The sequence below is a fragment of the Chelonia mydas genome, chromosome 27, assembly GCF_015237465.2.
Source record: "Chelonia mydas isolate rCheMyd1 chromosome 27, rCheMyd1.pri.v2, whole genome shotgun sequence".
Classification (NCBI taxonomy): Eukaryota; Metazoa; Chordata; order Testudines; family Cheloniidae; genus Chelonia; species Chelonia mydas.
The window spans coordinates 231,053-248,934 of NC_057860.1; the positions used below are offsets into that span (position 1 = coordinate 231,053).

Consider the following 17,882-nt stretch of genomic DNA (forward strand, 5'->3'; position numbering starts at 1 on the left):
CCTTTCCTCCCATCGCAGCTTGGCCTCCTGATGGCACTGGAGAGGGCGGCCCCTTTCGCTGCGTGGCTGCTCTCTACAGAAATCTGTCCTGCTTATCGGAGAGGGGCCTGAGGGAAAGGGGCCTTTGGAAATGGGCATGTGTAGTTTGGAGACCCCTGGACTGAGCTATCGCCATGTTTGTGATCTCAGAACCCAAGTTTGTCTCCAGCTCTAGACTTTGCAACCATGGGAACATTTCTGAACAGCCTCCCACCACTACTCACTGCGGCTCAGCTGCAGGACAGGCAGGGCTCCGAGCAGGCAGCAGGTTTTTGAGGACTCAGCACCCAAAATTTGGGGCCAGATTACCATGGCTCAGCGCCCACTATCAGTGCCAGATTTTCCAAAGAGCCTCCCATTTAGGCGTCTAAACAGGGGCTGAAGTTTTCAAAACATCCAGCAGCCCTGGTGGTGACACTAATGGCCCAGACCCTGCGTGCCCTCACCATGCTGAGCTCATTTGGAAATCCGGCCCATGGTGCTGAAAGTAGTGCTGGTAGTGAGTGGCCCATCTCTATTAAGGCTCCCAATTTTGCTAATGCTAGCAGAGCTCAGCTGCTGTCAGCAGCCATGGGAAATGACTGATAAGACATATTTTCCAACCCTTTTCCCATGAAGGTCCCAGGACCCATTTTTCCCGCATACACATAACATTTTTGCAAGTGTCTTGGATAGTTTTCCCTTTGAGCTGCTTGTCTTGTCTACTTACCATAAGTCACTGTTTCTGCTTTCAGATACACCTTCACTGGGATATACACCTTCGAGTCCATGATAAAGATAGTAGCCAGAGGATTTTGCATTGACCAATTTACATTCCTACGTGACCCATGGAACTGGCTGGATTTCAGTGTTATCGTTATGGCGTAAGTATACTCAGTAAGGGACGTGGCACAGGCAGGAAGCCCAGCTAACCAAGTTGTAACATCTGTGGTATAGGATGAATTGGAAACAAATGTCTGGAAAGCCAAGGATGTTAGAGCTGGTATAGTCTACAGTGGGGGTATGCCCCAAATCCTGCAGTGGATGGCCAGTCACTAAAGTAGCCACACCCTAAATGTAGACAAGGAGAGCTGTGATTGCATCGGTGGCGCTAACCCCGGTGCCAAGCAGGGTTAAACGTCACTGGGGCATATTGTGACTTTCCTTGTCTACACTTGGGGTTTTGCTCTGGTTGGTGGCCCCCTGTGGCCACCTTGCCTGTCCCTCTCAGTCAGGCCTGGCTTGTTACCTCACTTTGCCCAGGAAGAATCAAATTGTGCTACTTCCTACCCATATTTCTAGTCTCTCTGCAGTGAATCTCTTCCTATTATTTCTCTGTCCTCACTAGTGTTCACACCACACCCCTTCAGTATCCGCTGGGATTGGTTAATGTGCCAGCTGCTCCCTCTTCCAGGTGAGCAGTGAAGACGTTAAATCCGACCAGTCCTAACTCTGATGACTGCCTCACGCCACTGCTTGGCTCCCCATGCTTTGATCTGTCAGGTTCAGCCTTGCTCCTCATTCGCAGTCCCTCAGGTGGTGTTTCCATCCAAGCAGAGTCAAATTAGTTTAGCTAATAAGGTTTAGCAAGTCACTGTAGCAAGCGTTGTCCATCTCCTTCATGCAGCCTTCTCGTTCCTGCAGTGCTGCTCCCTCATCCGAGAGTCTGAAAATGCTTTGCAGGCTCGGCAGCCGCTGCATGGAGTAGGGTCCATCAGGGTCCCAGCAGAGGCTGGGAGTAGCTGAGGAGTTCCCGGTCCGTTCTGGGCCAGGGTCGATACCAAGGGTCAGAATCCAAGTAACTTTTCAGGGTCTGAGTCAGGCGCAAAGTCCAGAACAAGCCGAGATCAAGCCAAGAGTTTCAAGAGCATAGAACAGGAACCATCTTGGACACCTGCTGGAATGCCCCTTGGGTTTGTATAGAGCCGGGAGCCAAACAGGAGGCTGTTGCCTATCAACCCCATAAGATGGTCTCAGCCAGTCATGGGACATGGCACACAGGCTGGGTAGAGCTGCTGCTGGGGGACAGCCTGGAGGTGCTGGCTGCCTGGTAGCTCAGCAGCCCTGGATTCTATACCTGCAGGGCCCTCTGGCGAAGGCTCCTTCTCCCCATTTTACAGATGGGAAAAAAGAGAGACTCTCTTTTTAAAAAAGGGAAGAAGGAGGATCCTGGGAACTACAGGCCACTCAGCCTCACCTCAGTCCCTGGAAAAATCATGGAGCAGGTCCTCAAGGAATCAATTCTGAAGCACTTAGAGGAGAGGAAAGTGATCAGAAACAGTCAGCATGGATTCACCAAGGGCAAGTCATGCCTGACTAATCTAATTGCCTTCTATGAGGAGATAACTGGCTCTGTGGATGAGGGGAAAGCGGTGGACGTGTTGTTTCTTGACTTTAGCAAAACTTTTGACACAGTCTCCCACAGTATTCTTGCCAGCAAGTTAAAGAAGTATGGGCTGGATGAATGGACTATAAGGTGGAGAGAAAGTTGACTAGATTGTCGGGCTCAATGGGTAGTGATCAATGGCTCCATGTCTAGTTGGCAGCCGGTATCAAGTGGAGTGCCCCAAGGGTCAATCCTGAGGCTGGTTTTGTTCAATATCTTCATAAATGATCTGGAGGATGGTGTGGATTGCACTCTCAGCAAATTTGCGGATGATACTAAACTAGGAGGAGTGGTAGATACGCTGGAGGTTAGGGGTAGGATACAGAGGGACCTAGACAAATTGGAGGATTGGCCAAAAGAAATCTGATGAGGTTCAACAAGGACAAGTGCAGAGTCCTGCACTTAAGACGGAAGAATCCCATGCACCGCTACAGACTAGGGACCGAATGGCTCGGCAGCAGTTCTGCAGAAAAGGACCTAGGGGTTACAGTGGACGAGAAGCTGGATATGAGTCAGCAGTGTGCCCTTGTTGCCAAGAAGGCCAATGGCATTTTGGGATGTATAAGTAGGGGCATTGCCAGCAGATCAAGGGACGTGATCGTTCCCCTCTATTCGACACTGGTGAGGCCTCATCTTGAGTACTGTGTCCAGTTTTGGGCCCCACACTACAAGGAGGATGTGGAAAAATTGGAGAGAGTCCAGGGAAGGGCAACAAAAATGACTAGGGAAATGGAACACATGACTTGTGAGGAGAGGCTGAGGGAACTGGGGTTGTGTCTGAGGAAGAGAAGAATGAGGGGGGATTTGATAGCTGCTTTCTATTACCTGAAAGGGGGTTCCAAAGAGGATGGCTCTAGACTGTTCTCAGTGGTAGCAGATGACAGAACAAGGAGTAATGGTCTCAAGTTGCAGTGGGAGAGGTTTAGGTTGGATATTAGGAAAAACTTTTTCACTAGGAGGGTGGTGAAACACTGGAATGCGTTACCTAGGGAGGTGGTGGAATCTCCTTCCTTAGAAGTTTTTAAGGTCAGGCTTGACAAATCCCTGGCTGGGATGATTTAGTTGGGGATTGGTCCTGCTTTGAGCAGGGGGTTGGACTAGATGACCTCCTGAGGTCCCTTCCAACCCTCATATTCTATGATTCTATTATTCTGTCCTGTAGGACAACCTGCAGGGAAGGGCAGGGGAAAGATGCTTGCGCTCCTCTGGCCTCCTCTTCACTTGGAAAGGGAATCATAATGAAAGACTATTTTGATCCACTGAGTTTGGTGACATGATGCTGGCCACCAACGACTGGCTCCGTGCAGACCAGGATGGGTGGTGCCAACTCCTGTGGGCTAAGCTCTGATCCCAGTACTGGTCCCAGGAGGTGTGATGCTGACTCCACTGTTAAACACCAGGCCTTGCTTGCCGTGCAGGACCCAGCGGGTTCTCTGCTCCATGGGGATGGAATGGTGGCAGCCCAGAGGGGATGCTGTAGAGTCCGACCTCCCCTGCTCCCACCAGTGGCGCTGGGACACTTTTAATAGTGGGGGTGCTGAAAGCCAGCCCTCTTACCGTGTCTATGTCTGTCCCTGCCCCCTGCAGAGCTGGGGCTGGGAGCAGGGCCATGTCTCCGGGAGGGGGGACCCAGACAGGGGTAAGGGGACCAAGGCTGGGGCTACAGCTGGGGTCGGGGGCAGCAGCCGGGACCCCAGGCGTGGGGCCAGCAACGGAGCCCCGGTTGAGGGGCAGCAGCCGGGACCCCACATAAAATCTGGAGTCCTTCAGAACCCCCCACACCCCTAGTTACCATGCCTATGGCTCCCAGCCTTCCCAGATTAGTGTTGCCAACTCTCTAATTGCACAAAACCTAACACCTTAGCTTGCCCCTACCCCAAGGCCCTGCTCCCCGATCACTACATTCCCCCTCCCTTGGTGACTCACTCTACCCCACCCTCACTCACTTTCACTGGGCTGGGGCAGGGGGGTGGGTTGTCTAAGTGTTTGTACAGCACCTAGTGCAGTGGGGCCATGGTCCAAGACTGGAACTCAAGGATGCTATCATCACCATCAGGAATCAATCGGTATAGCTCACCTGGTGTAAAACTTCCCAGTGTAGACAATACCACAGGCACCTTGCTCCTGGGAGCTTTCCCCAGCCCTCTCAAGGCAACACAGCTCCAGACCTTCCCCCAAGAGTCTTTGCAAGTAGCTGTGAAGTGCTAACAAGTCCTCTTCAGGCACTCAGAGCAGCACACAGCATAGGCTCTCTCGGAGGCAATGCTGCAGGTTGGCAGCTCTACTGCTTTTGTGTCTGAAAGTGACCATGTCCTAGAGTGCTGCAAAACACCCCTCACGTCCAGCTGCCACAGCAGAGCAAAGTCTGAATCCTTCTTTCCCCCTCTCCACAGTTACACCACAGAGTTTGTGGATTTGGGAAATGTCTCAGCTCTACGAACGTTCCGTGTCCTCCGCGCACTGAAAACAATCACCGTGATTCCAGGTGGGTCAAGGAGCATTTGCCTTCCAAACCATCTCCGTTCCTTTCCACAGTTTAAGCTTTAACTTGAAAAACCAGCCGGCTTGCAGATCTTTGCCCTGCACCTTGGATTGTCCCGTGCACCAGTGCAAAATGAGTGTGGAACACTCCTGTTCTTGTGTGACAGTGTTTTATACCCCCTTTGCACTCACTGTCACTGGTGTAACTGACTATACAGGTTGGAGGATAGTGGAGACAATGGCCCCTTGCCTGTTGAGAGGCAAAGGCATTTTTCTTTGAGCTGGGGGCATTCTGGCATTGGTAGTGCTAAAAGCTCCAGCAGCATTGCCAGCCCAGTTATAACACCCTGCTTCCGCTTGTGCATAACTTTGCAAAAAAAAAGCCTTTTTGAGCTGACATTCTCCATGGCCCAAAGTGATTTTTTTGCCTTGGAAAACTTTGAGGACAATGCATTTAATTGTTTCATATTATTTTCCGTCTTTTACAAAAAGGCATACGTTTCAGCCTTTGACTGTCTACACTTGGAGCTTGGCGTGTGTTCTCAGCTCGTGTGGACATACTCGCATTCACCCTCATTGGGCTAAGGTGTAGCTGCGGTAGCCCGGGCAGTGGCGAGCGGTGGCCTAGGCTAGATGCCCAGCACACAAACCTGCCTGGACCCCCTAGGCGTGTGTTGGCGGTGGCTAAGCTAGGCCACCGCTTGCCGCTGCCTGGGCTTCCGCGGCTACACTACTGTTTTTAGCACACTAGCTTGATAAGAGCTAGCACAAGAGTGTCGGCATGAGCTGGGGTCACACCCCTAGCTCCAAGCATAGATGTAGCCTTTAGGGTCAAATCCTGCTGGTTTTTACACATGTGAGTGAGTCCCATTCATTCAGTGGGGCTATTCATGAGGAGAGATTATTAAGACTGGGACTGTTCAGCTTGGAAAAGAGCCGACTAAGGGGGGAGATGATAGAGGTCTATAAAATCATGACTGGTGTGGAGACAGTGAATAGGGATGTGTTATTTATCTTCTCACATAGCACAAGGACCAGGGGTCACCCAACGAAATTAACAGGCAGCAGGTTTTAAAAAAACAAAAGGAAGTACTACGTCACACAACACATTCTCCACCAAAAATGTTATGCTTATAAGAAGCACAACGGGATCTTTTTCAGGGGAAAAGGCAATGTGCCACGTTTATTGAAGATACAACAATTAGCATATGCATTCAATCACACCACAAACACACACACTGTCCCGCCAGTCGATGTTATAGTTACCAGTCCAGAGTTGGGATCAATCTGGTGGCCAGCTAGGTTGATCACGGGTAGGTAGGAGTCGGGTTCCATTGGTCATGACACAATGCTCCGGGGAAATCTTGACAGCATGAACCCAAAATTTCATGGCCACACCCCCTGTTTATATAGTGATTTTCCTTCACTGGGACCAGTGAGTTTTGCACCATCATGTTGTAATCAATTGTTTGACGAGTGCTTGTTTTCTTAAATTGTCGTTCTCATCCTTTATCTTGTTCTTTTATTAAGTCTCTCAGGGAGTTACCCCAGGCTGGCTTTAATCACACCTATCCTGTCCCCATTGATAGGTGCCTGTCTCATCTTTAGAGTCATCAATCTGCCCTCCTCTGACATTTCAATAGGGGCGTGTTGCAGCCTCCTGGCGCCCTTGCATCTGTCTCCGGTTTCTCCCTAGAACATCTGGTTTAGTGATGGCCTTCACACTTATCTCTTAACACACATTCCTCATTGACATACAAAACAGAATTAATTTACACAGAACATTTTGAACAGGAACACCAAATTGCAATTCAAAAGAAAAACAATCACAGCATTCTTTTACTTATTTTAAAATGCTAAACCTACAACAAAGCGGTGACCCTCAAAGGTCTATTACTGCCTTGAAATCAGTCCAAAAGTAAAGAAATTCTGGCTGATGCATCTCTACCAATGGCACATTAGGCCATTCCTTTCTGCTACTCAAAAAGGGTGGCTGGCAGGATATGGTCAAATCATACATCAATACATTTGATACATGCTACATTATTATCTTATTCTTTATCCTTCATTTTAGATTATACAAACTACAAACATAAAATCCTACTAATACAAAGCCAACCTGCGTAACTCATTGCCAGGAGATGTTGTGAAGGCCCAAAGCATAATTGAGTTTAAAAAATGTCAGTTCATGGAGGATATGTCCCTCAATGGCTATTAGCCAAAATGGTCAGGGACACAAGCCAGAAAAAAAAGTGTTGACAGAAAAATATCACCCTGCTTTATTTCCAGCCCTTCGGATAATAGCATTGCACCACAGACAGGTGAATTTTTATGGGAAGGGGTCTTGCCTTACACTGAAATCCAGGTTCTCTTATGGGACGCATGAGCTCCATAGCAACATTAGAACATTATTGATGATTAACAAATTAATAACTACACCAATAATAATGTCTCCCTCCTCAGGGTTGAAGACAATTGTTGGAGCTTTGGTACAGTCCGTGAAGAAGCTCTCTGACGTCATGATTCTCACCGTCTTCTGTCTGAGTGTTTTTGCACTGGTTGGCCTTCAGTTGTTCATGGGGAACCTTCGGCAAAAATGCATCAGGTGGCCACCCCCTATAAACGACACTTTGCAAGAGGACATCTTCGGAATGGACAATGACATGTTCGCTAACTCAACTCTCTCCAGCAACACAACTGGGTTGAGTAATGGGACTTTTGACTGGGATTCTTACATCAACGATGAAGGTAAATACTTATGTGCCTTCTCTCTGCTGTTAAAATGTACCCAAGTAAACAACCTGATTGACTCCTTGCTACCATTCAGAGCCCCTCTCTTTAGCCAATCAACATCCAGGACTGTCCACCATCCTTGGAAAATTTCACACCATGTGACTAAGCCAATGACGAATCAAAATTGGCCACAAACATCAAAAGCTGGAGGTGGAATCCAAAAACAATAAATGAATATTTTTGTCCAAAACAAGAAAATGAGAAAATCAAAATGTTTTGGCAAAAAAGAAAGTGTTTAAAACAAAAGGGCAGAACCCTTTATTGAATAAGGAGCCACACACCAAGGGTGGAGAGAGAATTCTGAAACTGCTTCCATATCCAGGGTCCTTCCACAGTGCAGGCACAGTTATACAGGAGGCAGAACCAGCTGCTAGTTAGCCTGTTGCTGCCAAGTAATGCTGCAGCGGGATGGGTATTGTCTGGAGTGTTTCACATCTTGTTTAGAGCCCTCAGCAGAACTCAGTGGCAGGTCACGTTACATGCTGACTGAGGTGCTTTATTCCAACGGCATAAGTGGCTGTGAGGTTAACAACAGGAAGGCTCCTTAGCAGGGGAGTTAAAGTCAATATCCTCGAATGACTGAGATCTGTACAAACAGCAGTGCCACATTCTGGCCATGCATTCAGGTTAACAGCTGCTCACACCAGAACAACACATCCTGGCCTGAAATGCCATGTAGGGGGCGGCTTTTCAACACTCCACGGGTTAGTTGAATAAAAGCATGGGGTCTGGGAAGGAATAACCGATTGGGATGCACAGAATAGGCTCCAGATAGGTCCCTCCAGGCCATTGAGAGGGCAAAGTCCGAATCAGGTAACACCCAAGGTGGGGTACTCATTGCTTCTCCATGCAGGTGTCTCAGGCTGCTGATCTGCACCCGCCAGAAGGGCCTGACCCCGGGGCAGGTTCCCCATGTCAGTAAATGAAATTAAATTCCCTCTTTGCTGCGTCTCAGCAGCTGCTGTGGTTCTCGTGTGAGTGGGTCACTGGCAACATCAAAGAGGAATGAGCTTGATGCATTCCTGGTCTCGGCGCCCTTTGGGGTTGGCTGCCTTAGGAAGGTGTGGGCTGACTGGGATGGGAGCATCTGGGAAAAGGAACTCGTAGTGGGCTCAGTTTGGTGCTGGCCTGAGAGTGCTTGTTATTTTCCACAGTTTCCCAGCAGGGCATGTGCAAAAATTCACTCAGCTGAAAACCCGCAGAGCCATGACACTGGCCTTTCTCCAGTCTTTTCAGTCCCTTTCTATGAACGTTCACACCAGTGAGCTTTGGTTTGCGTGAAAGGGAATGTTAACACATGTTCACACAAGCATTCACGCTGGCCACTCTCGCTGGCTGTCTCTAGAGCTGTCACTGGGTTTGGGAGTCAGCCAGTCGGGCAAGTGAAACAAAACTGTGTGACTAAGGTCACCTGTGCAAATTAGCACATTATGAATAGCAAATATAGGAAGCAATAGCTGTGGTGAATGCTTTGTGCTGGGATACAATCCAATTAGCCATTTGTTGAAGAATTGCAAAGATAAACAAACGTGTGCAAAGCAATGTCTGCAATTCTGACTTCTTGCTTTTTTCCTGAATTGCAAAGGGAATTTCTACTTTCTGGAGGGCTCACTGGATGCTCTGCTTTGCGGGAACAGCAGCGATGCCGGGTGAGTGGGGTCTGTTCTGACTGGCACAAACAGACCTGGGCAGCCCCTGGGGAGGGAAACAAAGAGGCCAGACGTGGCTTAGTCTGAGGATAGCACTCAACCGGACCAGCCAACGAGAAGCGACTGGTGTGAGTTTTGCGAAGAGGGTTGTGGGCACAAATGCCCATTGTACGTCTGGGCACAAATCTTTTGGGAATTGTGAAGGGAACCCTCTGCTCCCATCTTCTTTGCTCTCACACAGACCGTTCAGAGACCTTCCTTTTGTAGACACTACCATGTAGTTTACTGACAGTGCTTCACCTTGCCCAGCCACCCTATGTACAGAGTCATTCAGCTTGACTAGCCCTTCTCCCGAGGGACGGGGGGTGGGAAAAGGACTCTCCACACAGAGATCTCCCTGCATCAGGCCCCAGCTACCCTTGTATCTCTCCCGCTTCTGCTTTCCCACCCCCTTGCACTTCCTTCCCGGGCTCTTTTACCCAGGCTCCTTGTTAATGGGCTAATTAGCTCATTATCTACCCGGCCCCAATCTGATCTGGTCGTCAGGAGCTCTCCTTAATGACAGGTTTCAGAGTAGCAGCTGTGTTAGTCTGTATCCGCAAAAAGAAAAGGAGGACTTGTGGCACCTTAGAGACTAACCAATTTATTTGAGCATAAGCTTTCGTGAGCTTCTGATGAATGCATCTGATGAAGTGAGCTGTAGCTCACAAAAGCTTATGCTCAAATAAATTGGTTAGTCTCTAAGGTGCCACAAGTACTCCTCTCCTTAATGAGGCCCTCTCCGGGGCCTCATTGGCTAAACAGTGACCAGAGTGCTGGCTTGGTTGCTGACTCCTCACGGGGATGAGGAGTTGCGTGCTGGTAGAAATGCTGACTGGTGCACAAGCGCACCCCTCTGGGCTCCAGGGTGCCCTGGGCCAGTTGCACCCCCACTGCCAGGGGAATGCCCTCTTTACTGGGAGGGAAAAGGAGTCTGACGTATTTGTACCTCTCCCGGAGAAATGACCCTGTGGGAGGTTCTGCTGGGAGTGCCTGGGGGCTAATTCCTGAGGGGTCCTCTGGGATGACTCTGCTTCCGTATCTGAAGAGCTATTGGCCAAACTGCAGGTCTCTGCCCACCCTGTTCACCCTCCCTGAAGGTGCACCTGGTTGGTGAATGCAGATCCCCCAGGGCAGCGCAGGAAATGATACACAGACTGGGGGGTGGGAAATATGATGGGGAGAAAGGGGAAGCCCAGATGCAAGCTAGATAGGCAGCTGCAGCCTCCTTCTGCCTCCTGCCATCGGTGCTGGAGAACACCTCCGCCCTGTCACTCCCCAGAGGTTCTTCTAGACAGCTTAGCCTCAGGCCTGTTCCAAGCACAGCGTTTTCGCTTTATAATATACTGAGATTGACAAACTGTTTTTGTGGGGAGGGGCGGTGGGTGTGAATTCTAGCCTTAGAAGAGCTGGATGTTTGCTCTACCCATGCAGCCCCGGCTGTGTCAAGTCTCCTATCTTTCCCTGACTGGCTGTTGTGAAATGACTCAAATGGACTAGTAGCTACCTCCTAAGAGCTGGAGCTGAGGTTTTCAGCCCTAGGTGCCCTAAAGTGAGGGTCTGTGCCCAGAGCCCCACAAGGCCTGATTGTCAGGAAGTGTTGAGCACCTGCCCTGTGAAAACCAAGCCCCTTGGGGGCGCCTGACATTGAGCACCCCTAAGATGATGCACCCCAAATCACTAGTCACTTGCGAAAATCTTGGTCATAAATCTTGACTAGATACCTAAGTAAGTGGCCACATTTTCAAACGTCCTGTCCACCCAGCAGCTCCCGGGAAGTCAGTAGAAAGAGCTGAGTTCTCCACACTTGACAATCCGGCCACTCTGCGTATGGCTACACTGCAATAAACCACCCACAGCTGGCCAGGCCACCTGAGTCTGGCTCGGGATGCGGGGCTAGGAGATTGCAGGGTAGATATTTGGGTCCGAGCTGAAGCCCGGGCTCTGGGAGGTCCTGCCTCCAGCACGGAGCCGCTGGCAGTGCAGGATGACCTGGTCAGCTGGCATGGCGACTTGCTGGCCCCAGAATCCAACGTGGGAGCTGAGGGGAGCCAGCAGCGTTGCCGAAGAAGGCCAACAAAGTGACTCTGCTGACAAACCGGCCCCAGAGGAGGCTCTGCCGCAGGAGCAGCTGCAGCACATCCTGGGGCTGAGCAGAGAGGAGCTTTTTGAGGCTCCCCTCCACCCTGGAGAAATGGCCGCTGCAGAACTGGCCTCAGAAAGTGAAGAGGCAGAAGCCACTGGTAAGTTTCTGGCTCCATTTTTGTGTTTATTAAAATAGGAATTAGAAATGGGAGGGATTTCCAGTCCATGAACCAATGCAAGCCCTGGGTAGCAACCTGTATCCGCTAATGGCTGATACCATGCCAGCACATTGGCATCCCCCACCTCCCTCCCACCATATGGAATTCAACATGGAACTCAGGTAATACAAACAGGAAAGCAAGCAATGAAAAGTGAAGTTTTACTAGAAAAGTGCACGTTTTCTGAGGACATTCTGGTTTGTTAAAAATAACAACCTTAAACTGCCTTCCATGTATGCACACTGCTTGACCCCACCCCACCGGCGTGACCAGCCACCCAAAGAGTGAACTGGGGCTCGGGGGCAGTTGAAATGTAATCCATTTTCAAATCTCACCCATTTCTGCTAAATGCAACCCATGCCATCCATGGATGACAGAATCATTTCTCCCAAATACGACTGGAGGTTTGAATTCAGTCCAGAAATTTGCCGGGGGGGTGATGTAAGGGGGATGGCAGTGCAGGTCTGTGTGTTTGCATGCAGTCATAACAGGCTATATTGAAAGCCTTGGGGAAGCACTGAGCCATGTGTACGCTAACGCAGCATCCTGTTCATTCCCTCGTTACTTTTGACCCAATCCTGGGTGCTGATAGCTGCTAACTTTTCCCATAGCAGGAACTCCAGATAGGCAGTACTATTTCGGGAAAGGCATATATTCCAGGGCCTCCTTGGTAGCTGAGCTGCCCACTCCGCTCACATGTGTGCTGTTCAGTCCTATACGTTTGAATACTTTGGTAGCTTCCGTGGTGCTTTCCCACCGGCAGCTTAGAATCATAGAATCATAGAATATGAGGGTTGGAAGGGACCTCAGGAGGTCATCTAGTCCAACCCCCTGCTCAAAGCAGGACCAATCCCCAATTAAATCATCCCAGCCAGGGCTTTGTCAAGCCTGACCTTAAAAACTTCTAAGGAAGGAGATTCCACCACGTCCCTAGGTAACGCATTCCAGTGTTTCACCACCCTCCTAGTGAAAAAGTTTTTCCTAATATCCAACCTAAACCTCCCCCACTGCAACTTGAGACCATTACTCCTTGTTCTGTCATCTGCTACCACTGAGAACAGTCTGGAGCCATCCTCTTTGGAACCCCCTTTCGGGTAGTTGAAAGCAGCTATCAAATCCCCCCTCATTCTTCTCTTCTGAAGACTAAACAATCCCAGTTCCCTCAGCCTCTCCTCATAAGGCATGTGTTCCAGACCCCTAATCATTTTTGTTGCCCTTCGCTGGACTCTCTCCAATTTATCCACATCCTTCTTGTAGTGTGGGGCCCAAAACTGGACACAGTACTCCAGATGAGGCCTCACCAATGTCGAATAGAGGGGGACGATCACGTCCCTCGATCTGCTGGCAATGCCCCTACATATACATCCCAAAATGCCATTGGCCTTCTTGGCAACAAGGGCACACTGCTGACTCATATCCAGCTTCTCGTCCACTGTCACCCCTAGGTCCTTTTCCGCAGAACTGCTGCCTAGCCATTCGGTCCCTAGTCTGTAGAGGTGCATTGGGTTCTTCCGTCCTAAGTGCAGGACCCTGCACTTATCCTTATTGAACCTCATCAGATTTCTTTTGGCCAATCCTCCAATTTGTCTAGGTCCCTCTGTATCCTACCCCTACCCTCCAGCGTATCTACCACTCCTCCTAGTTTAGTATCATCCGCAAATTTGCTGAGAGTGCAATCCACACCATCCTCCAGATCATTTATGAAGATATTGAACAAAACCGGCCCCAGGACCGACCCCTGGGGCACTCCACTTGACACCGGCTGCCAACTAGACATGGAGCCATTGATCCCTACCCGTTGAGCCCGACAATCTAGCCAACTTTCTACCCACCTTATAGTGCGTTCATCCAGCCCATACTTCTTTAACTTGCTGACAAGAATACTGTGGGAGACCGTGTCAAAAGCTTTGCTAAAGTCAAGAAACAATACAGCCACTGCTTTCCCTTCATCCACAGAACCAGTAATCTCATCATAGAAGGCGATTAGATTAGTCAGGCATGACCTTCCCTTGGTGAATCCATGCTGACTGTTCCTGATCACTTTCCTCTCGTGTAAGTGCTTCAGGATTGATTCCTTGAGGACCTGCTCCATGATTTTTCCGGGGACTGAGGTGAGGCTGACTGGCCTGTAGTTCCCAGGATCCTCCTTCTTCCCTTTTTTAAAGATTGGCACTACATTAGCCTTTTTCCAGTCATCCGGGACTTCCCCCGTTCGCCACGAGTTTTCAAAGATAATGGCCAATGGCTCTGCAATCACAGCCGCCAATTCCTTTAGCACTCTCGGATGCAACTCGTCCGGCCCCATGGACTTGTGCACATCCAGCTTTTCTAAATAGTCCCTAACCACCTCTTTCTCCACAGAGGGCTGGCCATCTACTTCCCATGCTGTGATGCCCAGCGCAGCATTCTGGGAGCTGACCTTGTTAGTGAAGACAGAGGCAAAAAAAGCATTGAGTACATTAGCTTTTTCCACATCCTCTGTCACTAGTTTGCCTCCCTCATTCAGTAAGGAGCCCACACTTTCCTTGGCTTTCTTCTTGTTGCCAACATACCTGAAGAAACCCTTCTTGTTACTCTTGACATCTCTTGCTAGCTGCAGCTCCAGGTGCGATTTGGCCCTCCTGATATCTTTCCTACATGCCCGAGCAATATTTTTATACTCTTCCCTGGTCATATGTCCAACCTTCCACTTCTTGTAAGCTTCTTTTTTATGTTTAAGATCCGCTAGGATTTCACCATTAAGCCAAGCTGGTCGCCTGCCATATTTACTATTCTTTTGACACATCAGGGTGGTTTGTCCCTGTAACCTCAACAGGGATTCCTTGAAATACAGCCAGCTCTCCTGGACTCCTTTCCCCTTCATGTTAGTCCCCCAGGGGATCCTACCCATCCGTTCCCTGAGGGAGTCGAAGTCTGCTTTCCTGAAGTCCAGGGTCCGTATCCTGCTGCTTACCTTTCTTCCCTGCGTCAGGATCCTGAACTCAACCAACTCATGGTCACTGCCTCCCAGATTCCCGTCCACTTTTGCTTCCCCCACTAATTCTACCCGGTTTGTGAGCAGCAGGTCAAGAAAAGCTCCCCCCAGTTGGCTCCTCTAGCACTTGCACCAGGAAATTGTCCCCTACGTTTTCCAAAAACTTCCTGGATTGTCTATGCACCGCTGTATTGCTCTCCCAACAGATATCAGGAAAATTAAAGTCACCCATGAGAACCAGGGTGTGCGATCTAGTAGCTTCTGCGAGTTGCTGGAAGAAAGCCTCATCTACCTCATCCCCCTGGTCCGGTGGTCTATAGCAGACTCCCACCACTACATCACTCTTGTTGCTCACACTTCTAAACTTAATCCAGAGACACTCAAGTTTTTCTGCAGTTTCGTACCGGAGCTCTGAGCTTGGAACAACACTCTTGGCCAGCTGGGCTCCACGGGCACTATTGTGTTCTCCAAAATGTGGCATGCTTGAAATGAAAGCCAAGGCTTCTGTAGCATGATGTGGCCACTCACCTCCCCCAGAGCCCCAGGTGGACTGCAGTTTTTAGAAAAAAAACCAGCTGTGTTTTAACTCCCCATTCTCCGTGCACATCTTTTGCTGCGATTAACCCGGCTGTGTCCAGGGCAGATCCAGCTACCCGAAGCATCCATCTCCCCATGAGCTGAAGTTCAGTAACATTTTATGTCTTTGACATTCCAAAAGGATTTTTTCTGTGCTCCTGCACTGAGCTGTTGGGACAACAACCCACTGTGTCTTGTCCTGTTCCAGGCCCCTCAACCTCTACTGGCTGTAGGACCTCCAGAGCTCACCCTCACTACAGCAGAAGCCTGGTTCACCATACCTTCACAGGCCGCTCCATGGTGAACATATAGTTCCAGTTCTGGACAGGGCCAACATGTAGGTCCAGGACTAAAGACAGAGGGACCTGCGGCTAGAGGAAGGCAGGCCATGAGGAAAGAGGAAAAGTTCAGGCTGGCTGCACAGCTTAAGGACAGGGTTGCAGCACGGTAGCACTTGCTCCATGGTTCCTGGAAGAGGCCCGGTGGCTGAGGGAGAAGGACTGAGCTCAGCAGAAAGAGCTGTTTGAGCAGCAGCTATCATTAATGGACACAAGAGTCCCAGCTTCCACTGCATTGCCCAACCCACTATCTGCACCCCGCCTCGGTACCCCATGCTGCAATCCAGAAACATCTGGGACAGCTCCATGGCTGGGTGGCCCATGCAGTCGGACCCTATCAGCCACTGGACAGGGCAAGTGTGCCCCATGCAGCCCTCCAGGCTGAACTCCTCCCTGTGGATGCTGCCCTGGCACGAAGTGTGCAGCAAAAGAGGAAGGAAGGGAAAGGAGAGCAGGGACCCAGGGGACATGCAACACTTGGGGCTTTCTGTCTGGAGGATGGTTTCACTGTTTGCACTTTGTTCCTGGTTTTTTCAAAGGTTTTGGTGCTACTGGTGTTTTGGGGTCCTCATGGCAGCTGCTCTTTTCTAATAAATGTTTAATAATAAAGGGTTTTATTTTGTTAAGAAATGTTCTGACCATCCTGCATCCCATCCCATAATGTGTATTTCAAATAATGAAGGTAACCACATGATCAGGGGACAGTTGGGCAGTTGTATGCAAACGCTATTTCCCAACACAGTTATCTACATCAATCTGTACATTGATCAGCTATGTACATCAATCCATACTGGGAATTCACCCCACCCCCCCTTCCTCTGTCACAAGCGATCACGTCATTCATAAGTACAATGCATGGCAATGACCCCCTAAGGCAATCCACCCCAACCTCACCACGTTCATACCGGTGCTGTTCTCCCTCTTCCCTTGGTCCAGGCAAGCCCGTCACGCAGGCGCACGCAGCATCCCTGACTTCTGGTGCCCAGGTACATCCAGCACCAGCACTTTCTGGCTGGTCTGTAAACACCTCCAATGGGAGTTCAATCTGCCAAAAACGCATTCAACGCCGGATGAGCGAGTCATTCAACCTCCTCTTGCCAGGGCTTCCAAGATCAGGGGACAGTTTGATTAGCCAAGGCAAAAGGGCGCATATGGGGTCCTCAAGAAAACAGGGAGACAGTAGCTCCACTTATGACAATGTCATTTGGTGGGAATAGTGTCCCAGCCTGTCCTTGAATGTAGCCCCCCGATAGGCGGAAAACCCTGGTATCACAACCTGTCTAGTGCAGCCCACGCTGGCATCCATACATTGGAATCTGTGGTCCACTTGGGCCTGCATACCAATGGAGAAGTACCCTTTGCCGTTCAAGTCCTCGTGCTTCTTGAGGACAAACTGTGGGCCCATGAGTCCCATCAACGGCCCCGGGGCAGTCTGGAAACCCCATTCTCTCAAAGTCAGCAATAACTTCACGTTGGGAGTAAGCCACATGCCTGACTGCCTCAGAAACCTCTGCCACCACTTTACCCCCAGCCGACCTTCCAACACCAAGCTGGTTAGTAATGGCCCTATAGCAGTCTGGTGAAGCCAGCTTCCAGACAGGTATAATAACCCGCTTCTGGGCTGGCGTGGCCTGCCTCATGCATGTCTTTGTGCTGGAGGGTCGGGGCAAGCTGCTCACAAACTGCATGGTGATGTGATCCCACCAGTCCGTGTTTGTGGCCCTGCTCCAGCAGCAGCTATGCCAAGAGTTGTGAGCAGCATCAGCCATGTCTGTGTCCTCCTCCTGCTCCATCATTAGCTCTTTGGTGGGCCAGAAAATGCTGCCGGGACATCCACTGGAGTCTCATGGAAGTTCTGACCGTTTCCTGAAACAGGAGTGACAGTGCAAGCAAGACAAGTTCTTCAAATGCACCTCCTCCGTGTTGCTGCCTTCAGTTGCTGGGACAGTGCAGATCAAAATGTCAAGTCAGCAGGATCTGTTGGTGGCTGTTCAAACTTCCTGTAATGGCCGGGGTGGACAGTCAAGTTTTTCCACACAGAGTTAGAGCAGCCACATTTTGGGAGGGAACTAGGGAGTCTGAGGCAGTGGTGGATTAGCCACTGGGCCAACAGGGCCTGTGCTCAGGGGCCCCGGCCACTGGGCGGGCCCAGAAAAATGGCTCCCCCGCGTCTGATCCACCTGCCCAACATCCCCGTGCCCCAACCCCAGGCATGTCAGGTGGGGGGGTGGGGCAAGCCCCTGCACCCTGACTCCATTTCCCCGGCACCTAGTTTTGAAAGGCTTGGCTTAATTGTCTGCAAATGTGTATTGCTGTGTGTGAGTG

General features: G+C 50.2%; 1 protein-coding gene across 1 annotated transcript in view; it reads left to right on the top strand.

Annotated features, from left to right (window-relative positions):
- SCN4A (sodium voltage-gated channel alpha subunit 4) overlaps positions 1-17,882 on the top strand; it is a 114,754-nt gene that overhangs the window by 14,894 nt on the left and 81,978 nt on the right. The window contains exons 4-7 of the mRNA XM_007069042.3: positions 774-902; positions 4,798-4,889; positions 7,349-7,633; positions 9,264-9,327. Coding sequence (XP_007069104.2) covers positions 774-902; positions 4,798-4,889; positions 7,349-7,633; positions 9,264-9,327 — 570 coding nt within the window. The remainder of the gene's footprint in view (positions 1-773; positions 903-4,797; positions 4,890-7,348; positions 7,634-9,263; positions 9,328-17,882) is intronic.